General features: G+C 40.5%; 2 protein-coding genes across 4 annotated transcripts in view; one reads left to right on the top strand and one right to left on the bottom strand.

The window, feature by feature from the left end:
• The first annotated feature begins 7 nt into the window (after positions 1-7).
• MRPL57 (mitochondrial ribosomal protein L57) lies at positions 8-1,520 on the top strand. The gene is made up of 2 exons (XM_021539982.2): positions 8-259; positions 1,052-1,520. The coding sequence occupies exon 2, from the start codon at positions 1,057-1,059 to the stop codon at positions 1,366-1,368; it is 312 nt and encodes a 103-aa protein (XP_021395657.1). The 5' UTR covers positions 8-259; positions 1,052-1,056; the 3' UTR covers positions 1,369-1,520.
• A 750-nt stretch (positions 1,521-2,270) lies between these two features.
• The window catches only part of ZDHHC20 (zDHHC palmitoyltransferase 20), a 49,593-nt gene continuing 44,234 nt past the window's right edge, over positions 2,271-7,629 (bottom strand). For all 3 annotated transcript variants that reach the window (XM_021539978.3, XM_021539980.3, XM_021539981.3), the window contains one exon: positions 2,271-7,601. Coding sequence is in view for 1 of the 3 variants with exons in the window: in XM_021539980.3 (XP_021395655.1) it covers positions 7,582-7,601 (20 nt within the window). In the remaining 2 variants the exon portion in view is untranslated. The remainder of the gene's footprint in view (positions 7,602-7,629) is intronic.

Raw genomic sequence — 7,629 nt, 5'->3', positions numbered from 1 at the left:
GCCGCGCCCCGCCCGCCGCCGCCATCTTGGCCGCTCCCGCGTGCCGGCGCGGGGGGCCGGGAGGGGCCCTGGCGCGGCGGAGCCGCCGCGGATCCGCTTCTCAGTCGGGCCGGAGAGTGGGACACCGGCGTGCACCGTGGGAACGGGGTGGGGTGGCTTCTGCTAGCGGCAGTGCCGGTGTGTGCCGTGCTGGAAGTGCTTAGGTGACTTGTCACGGCAGCAAAGCTGACGGTTCATGAAGGGTTTGGACAACTCTCAGGTACGTGGCGTGGTTCCTGAGGATGTCGTGTGCAGGGCCAGGGGGACTCGATGATCCTTGTGGGTCCCTTCCAACTCCGCGTATTCAGTGATTCTCTAAAGCTGATGAAATTCGCTGTAATGTGAAGCCCTGGGCATTAGCGGGTGTGGGACTGATGAACAAAGAGCATTTCTGTGAAGTTTAAACGTCATTCGGTCTTCCTGCCCCTTACACCCAGCGTGTTGTGTCAGGGTCTGTTGGTGCTTTCCGCTTACGCCACTTGGTCTAATTCAGGATATTGCTTCTCCCTAGCAACCAGATTTCCCTCGGCCAGGATACAGACTAGGTAATTACATACTAATCAGTTTACGGAGAGACTGTAGTCCAAAACCTCATGCTGAGGAAAGGCCAGATTTGGATCGAGAAGACAGAGCTGGAATACTGTTTTGACAACACAGCTATTTGAAGAAGGCATGAGGGAAGTGAACCCTTCATTCTTGAATATCTGTGATTGGTTTTTTCCTAAATAATTTAGGGAGGATATGCTTTAATTGCAGTGTAAGGATAACTGAATAAATTCATAAGTTACATAATTCTCAACTCCCTTTTTCTGATTGTTAAGTTTCCAGTGTGTCTGGCCTTGTGCTGCCTGCTGTGTGTGATGGTTTGTGAGTACCCGGCTCTGAGCTTAAACCTTCAAACCAGCCAGCTGAAAGGCAGTGGAGTGAATGCAGAGCTTTTCATCTTTCTTGTCAAAGTTTTATTTTTGTCCCTAAGGTAATGAGTATTTTATATTTCTGTTTATGTTTTAAGGCAAAATGTTTTTAACAACAGTATTACTGCGGAAGAGAATTCCTGGGAAACAATGGATTGGGAAGTACAGGCGACCAAGACAGGTTACCATTTCAATGAAGCAAGCAATGATCCGAAGGTTGGAAATTGAAGCAGAGAATGAATATTGGCTCAGCCAGCCTTACCTGACACAGGAACAGGAATACAAACACAACACTGAAGAGAGACGTGCCAAGTGGGAAGCTTTCAAAAGCCTGAAACAAGCCAAGTTTCCTGAGCACAGATACATCAGCGATCATTTAAACCACTTAAATGTGACAAAGAAGTGGACATGTTGAATAATACAGCATATTTATATTTGGCAGGTGTTGTGCACTACCCTGGGATCTGCTCTCATACCTGTTATGGTATTTCACCATAATTATGGTGGGTGACAAATAAGATGTTGCTTTGGTGTACAAAATACTACATTAAAAGTAGTTCTCTGAAACAGCGTATGTTTCATTACTATTGCTTTGTTAGGGAAGTTCTTTGTATGCCTCTCTACCATCTGCCCACCCTCTTTCCTTCAGGGCTTAAACAGCAAATTACCAGGTGCAGTGGTGATGATTTATAGATAACCAAGTTTATAGCTTCAGTGATTGCCTTCTGAAAGCCTGGAGAACACTCCTGCTGTGTTGAAAAGGCTCATCTGCTGGTACTGGCCACATGGCTTGGGCCAGTCACTCTCCCTTCCTCAGGGATTGTTCTGTGTACACCAGGTACTTGAGACATGACTATCACACTTGCCATCAGGCATGCAAGGACCAAGGGGAACTAGGACTGTAGAGACAGGGGTATGAGGCTGGAATTCATGGAATGTTATAAATGTTCAATTTTTAAAAAAACTTTCTGGAAAGAACTGTTGATCTTAACTTCCAGTGTCATTGTCATGTCAGTGCCAACTTGGGTGTTACAGCTCTCTTACACAGATTATTCCTGACCTAAAAGGAACACGGCCGATTCCTGTTTGAGCAGTTGATTTCTAAGTCAGGTTTAGTGTCCTGGAGGAATAAGATTTAGCCACAAGTCAGGCTTTTTATTTCCCCACAAGACCCAATGACCTGGAAGATGTGTCAAGAGTGAGTGTAATCTTAGGTTTGTTGTAGCTGGAGTGTAAAAACCAGAGCAATGGTGCAGTGTTTCCCACGTAGGCAGTTTTCCTTGGTGATCTAATAACACAGATGCTACAGCTGATCACTTTCCAGATTCTTTCACATACTTTTATTAAGTTGATGTTGCATTCACTGATGAATTCAAGTGTCAAGTCTATTCATATAACTTTGGAAAAGAGGCTTAAAATGGTACTTTTTTATTAAACACAGATTATACTTCAGAGAAGTATGAACAGGTCTGAACACTGATGTACAAAATCTTGAATGCACTTTCATTGGTTGTAAATGGCTTAAGAGAACTTTATGGAAAAGTATACATATGGGGAAATTGCAAATACAATTAAAACATGAAGGAACTTCCAAGCAAAGCAATGTGATTTTGTATTTAATTCATTTATAAAAGCCCATTTCAAAAAGTTACTTCAAGTATTAAACTATAAATGGCAACGTTTTCTCTGTGCATAGGATGAGTCCTATCTGTAACATACAAAAAAATACAATAAGTGCGTCATTATTACAGGTATCTTACACATCATCCCAAACTTAAATACAGCTCATTCAAAGTTTAGGCAGCACAATTAAAAATAACCTTGTGGCAATAAAACAGCTGAGACATTGTGATTAGTGCAAATGTTGATGACCCTTGCTGGAAAATACGAAAGGAACTTCAGAGATAACCCAGGGATGTTTCATTCATCTAAGTTAAAAGCGGAACAGACTTAACAGCAGGAATGCTGCCCCTCTCTGGGATAGCTTCATGATTGTAAATTCCCATTTCGGAAGATTTAAGTTTCCCATAATAAAGCTGATAACAGGATAAGGGACAGGAGAAATCACAGAGGACCATGCTTCAGTGTCTTTAAGTTGTCAGCTAAGCAGTGTAAACGGAAGGGAATCAGCATGTCACTCCCAATGCTTTGGTGACAAAGTAATACAAATTCTTCATCTCTGACACATCTACTTGACTGTTAAGCTCCGTTTCTTAGGGCAGGGGGTAGGAAGAAAGATACGGAAAGCTCCCAAAACCGAAGAAAGTGATCTGTAAACATTACCAGACTTCACTACCTAATGGAAACAAATTCAAGTAAAGGCTTTAGAAAACAAATGACCAAACACCTGTTTAATCCACATGAAAAACTACTCATAGCTTCATGATGTTTCACAACAGCTACATAATTAAGAAAAATGTGTATAAAAAGCTCTATATACAAAATAAATGAATAGAAATGAGTGTAACAAACGTGTTCAGTACTAAATCACTTCATGTGCAGCTGCTCTCTTTGGTGCCATTTAGGGATAGAAGAGCCTCTGAAGTTGCACGCATTGCTGTTTTTTAGGTACTGCAAAAAGATGTATTTGTGAGCTAAAAGCAACTGCTGTTTGGAGCCTCTCTAAATGCACACCCAAATCCCCCAGTCAGAACATACACTCTCCCCCTTGGAGAACATATGCTATGAAACTCAAAGCTGTTGTGGTTTTGCTGTTACCCAACTTTTAAATAAAAGTCTGGTCAGTTGGTGCTCCAGATCCAGGCAGATTTGGTCAATCTGTGTTGGAACCAGCACATCTTAGTAAATCTACCAGACATTAATACTGCTGCAACCACTGCAGTTTTTGTCCTCTTGGGGCTCTGCTTAGCCACAACTGGACCATACTTCGGTTAGATCATGAAGTCTTTGTGTACATAGTCAATGGTACTGAAATTCATCCCAACCCAAAAGACGATTTATAATTAATAGAGAACCACACAAGACTAAAGGAAAGAAACAGTACCTGAAAACTGAGTATTCAGCACTCTGGAGAACAGGACCAGTTTGTAAAAACAGAATACCAAAAATAGCTTGGTACTTGCAAATTCCACACTTGAGAGGCAGCTTTAATAAAAATATTACTGTGATTTCTATTCACTAAAAATAGAAGTGCCCAAACTTCCTCTAAGTAACCCTCTGATTATTTTAAATGGAGGTTTCTAATCACATCTGACTTGTATCAATACAGTATCAAAATAATACTGTAGGAAGTCAATTAATGGCAGAAACCTATTCCTCTTCCTGCCCTCCTCCCATATTACGCCTTTGGTAGGCACAGCAATGATGTGTGTCTTGTACACTCTGTGAGTAAGTAACAATAAGAAAAAAAAAACAGTATTGTGCAGTTTGAAGTAATTTCTATTTGTGGATTTTCCTGCCTCATATTCACAGGGACAGGTTTGTTTCAAGACATTTCAGAAAAAATGAAATCCTCCCCTACATCAGGCTTCTGTTCTCTCACTGGGAATTTAAAGCCTTTTTAAAATTATTTTTTGAGTGTATGTAGATTTTTTTTTAAAGAAAAAAGCAGAAAGAAACAAGAAAGCAGTTTCTAACTGCAGCCAATGTCAACTATCCTACAATAACTACTACGTATGGCTTGTAGTAGTCATTACTTTAATGGATCTAAAAGCTTAAGGGCTGCTATTTTTCATGACAACCTAAGTATTTTCAAGACTCCCTGATAAAAAATAGGCTAAACCACAAAACCAGCATTTACAATACGGCCCAACACCCTAAATATTTGCTTTCTCAGGATCCATCCCCCTTCTGATCTGACCATGGGGCAAAAGTACCCCCTTCCTTCAGCCCCTGCCTCTGCTGGCAGGGACACATGGCTGCTTCAGCCCAGCAGCCAAAGAGCCATCCTGCTCCCCCATGGACTTGCTGGCACAGCACAGCCTAGGGAGTGCTCAGGACAGAATCCAAAGGCAGAGGATGTTATCCTGGCTGCCTTAGCCATGATACCTCCCCCAAAGCCCAGGCGTGCCAGGAAAACCTAACTTCACTTACTGGCATGCCCTTGGAGTTCAGCAGTACAATTCCCTTAGAGAACTTAATTCCTTTAAATCAACCTGGGGTTTCTCTTAGTCCCCAGTTCCCCAGGAGGAAAAAACCAAAAGTGATTGTGGGTCATAAATGTGGGAGAATCATCTTTCAATCATTTTACTATGTTTCCTGGTTGTCAAAGTGACTTTCAGTAATGCCTGCTTTTACACCAACAGTAACTCTGGCCTCAGGATTATCCTAAAACCACTGCTCCTTTTCTCACCTCAAATATGAATTAAAACCTAGGACAAAATATTCCTGTGATCTGCATAAACATGTCAGAAATGTCAGTTCCTCATGAAAACCCACAAAAATGTCCATCAGATATACAAATAAGTGGTTTCAGAACAGCTGCACTTGTTAGAAAATGCACATGGAGATAGCACAGTCTGTTTACTTGCAGTTTTTTCCTGTAGATTCACTATCCTGACTAAACAAATCAAACAAGTTCTCCTGATGTTGGCCTACAGGATACATACATTTTGCTTATAGTTCTGCTGGATGATATCTGTGCATGGACGTGTTATTTCAGCTATAATACATGGATGCAGTAAAAGCCAGATGATATCCCAGACCCTCCATGACAGTTCCACCAGTGTTTGGGGCTGCAAATTTTGGTATTCAGAACAAGCCATTTGAACATGCAGTCTTTCTTCTCTGTTATCCTCCCCAAGAAATTTTGCTGGTACAATACTGCTGAGAGCTTGTGTTAAAATGGGCACTTCTCAATTAACATTTAGAGAAGAAAAAGCTAAACCTTTCCGATCAATGTGTAGCAAATGCTTTTGTAAATTTTGGAATTAGCAAATGCAAAATTTCTTATACAAGGTTTGAAGAAACATTCTGCAACTTTTATAAAACATGCAAGTTTGGACCATTCCTTCTGTCGCAAGAATATCCAACAGTGAAATCATAGGTTCTCAAAGAGTTCTTGTTCCAGAAGATTAATATTTAAGAAAAATTTATTATATCCAAAGACAAAAAAATACTTATTTTAAACCTTACATACTCGATACCTTAGTATTTCCATCATAAACATATTTAACTCAAGTAGCAATCAGTCTGGGAGACAAACCATACAGGTTCTTTTGGACTAAATCATCAATTTCACTACTACCTTCAGTATGTATCAAAAGGACTCATGTCTATTTGTAATCATCAGCAGCTGAACATCAGAAATCTCACAGACAGAAAAATAGTATTTGTCACTTTTTCCTGGTGCAAAATTCCAATACCACCCAAAGATGAGTTAGCAGTCTTCTCTGTAGAGAAGTGAGGAAAAAAACCCCCATGTTATTTGCTGTAGGTCTTGAGCTAAGAATGGGATGGACTTGAATCCTCACACAGGGAACACATTTCACCTTTTGTAAGCATTGCTGCACAAAGACATCGGTCTTTAGCAATTTCAGCATCATTGAAACTGGACTTGAAAGTGGGAGACTAAAGGATGCAATTTTTCAGTGTGCTAACACAGATCTATGATGTAACACTAACCTTCTTGTAAGTACCTGATATTTGTACTTTAGAACCAATAAAACCTTGTTCCTTTATTAAAAAGATAAAACAGAAGTATAAAACAGTATTTATAAACCATCAAGAGTCCCATGGAAAAAACAGTACTTTGCTGGTTCTGTTTTCTAGAAACACACAACTGCAGTATGGTTTTTCTCAGGGGTACTTTACCATTTTGTTGCTGCTTTACACAGAACACAGCAAACAGTAGCAGAAAATGTAAGAACTGTTAATTCCTTTTTGGACTGCCTTTTCCTTGCATGCTGACTGACAATCGTTGGAAAGTAATAATCCATGTTTTTTTCAACTAAAACACAAGTTTTCTTTTTTGAGCTCTGTCCTTGGTATGGTTAAATAAATCAAGTTAAAATTATCAGGAAGCTCAATCCTATAGCAAAAAAGCAACACCCAAGTTAAAGGTTTTTATGTTGTTGGCATTACCTTGCTCCAAAGCACAGCTAGTAGAAAGTACCCTCAGTCCCAAAAGACTTGGAGAGCTGTGATCATGGGGTAGATTGGTTAACAGGGAGAGAGGAGAAGACACCATCCAGTCTCTTCCCCATCACCTGGCATCTGAACTATGTATATTCCCACTTCAGACTTGCTGACCATGCTCTAGGCTGACTCTTTTTTTTTCTTCCTTTTCTTCTGTACTCTGGAGACCTGCTATGGAAGTGCCTTCTGCAGTGCCTAAGGTATGACGTTTGCCCGTGAGGAGGTAAGAGTCACTGCAATATACCCCCACCACTGCAGCATAAAAGAAATGCATAGTTCCCACTCTGGACCTTGTGCATCCAAGCAGGGCACTTCTGGATCTGGCCCTTTGGTAGCAGTATATAATTCAGTGTTGCATAAATGCACATTAAGCATCTTAAGGCATCTGTCTTAACTTCCCTGCTCTGCAATAGTGCTTACAAGAATCCATTGTACTGTGCAGAAACTTGAATTTCTTGTCTCTTCCTAAAAAGTTCATGTTCCATTTTTTCCTGCTCAACTTCTTCCAAACAAAATTAAGTAATATTCAAGCTCAAAATGTGTTGCAGAAACCTAATGAAACAAAAAAAAGGTAATTAAT

This window comes from Lonchura striata, chromosome 2, assembly GCF_046129695.1.
Source record: "Lonchura striata isolate bLonStr1 chromosome 2, bLonStr1.mat, whole genome shotgun sequence".
Lineage (NCBI taxonomy): Eukaryota > Metazoa > Chordata > Aves > Passeriformes > Estrildidae > Lonchura > Lonchura striata.
Note: the sequence above shows the minus strand (reverse complement) of the source record. Positions and strands in the feature narration are given on the sequence as shown.

Bases quoted from the DNA above. Each gene is read 5' to 3' on its own strand.
- MRPL57 (XM_021539982.2), top strand. From the start codon at position 1,057: ATGTTTTTAACAACAGTATTACTGCGGAAGAGAATTCCTGGGAAACAA.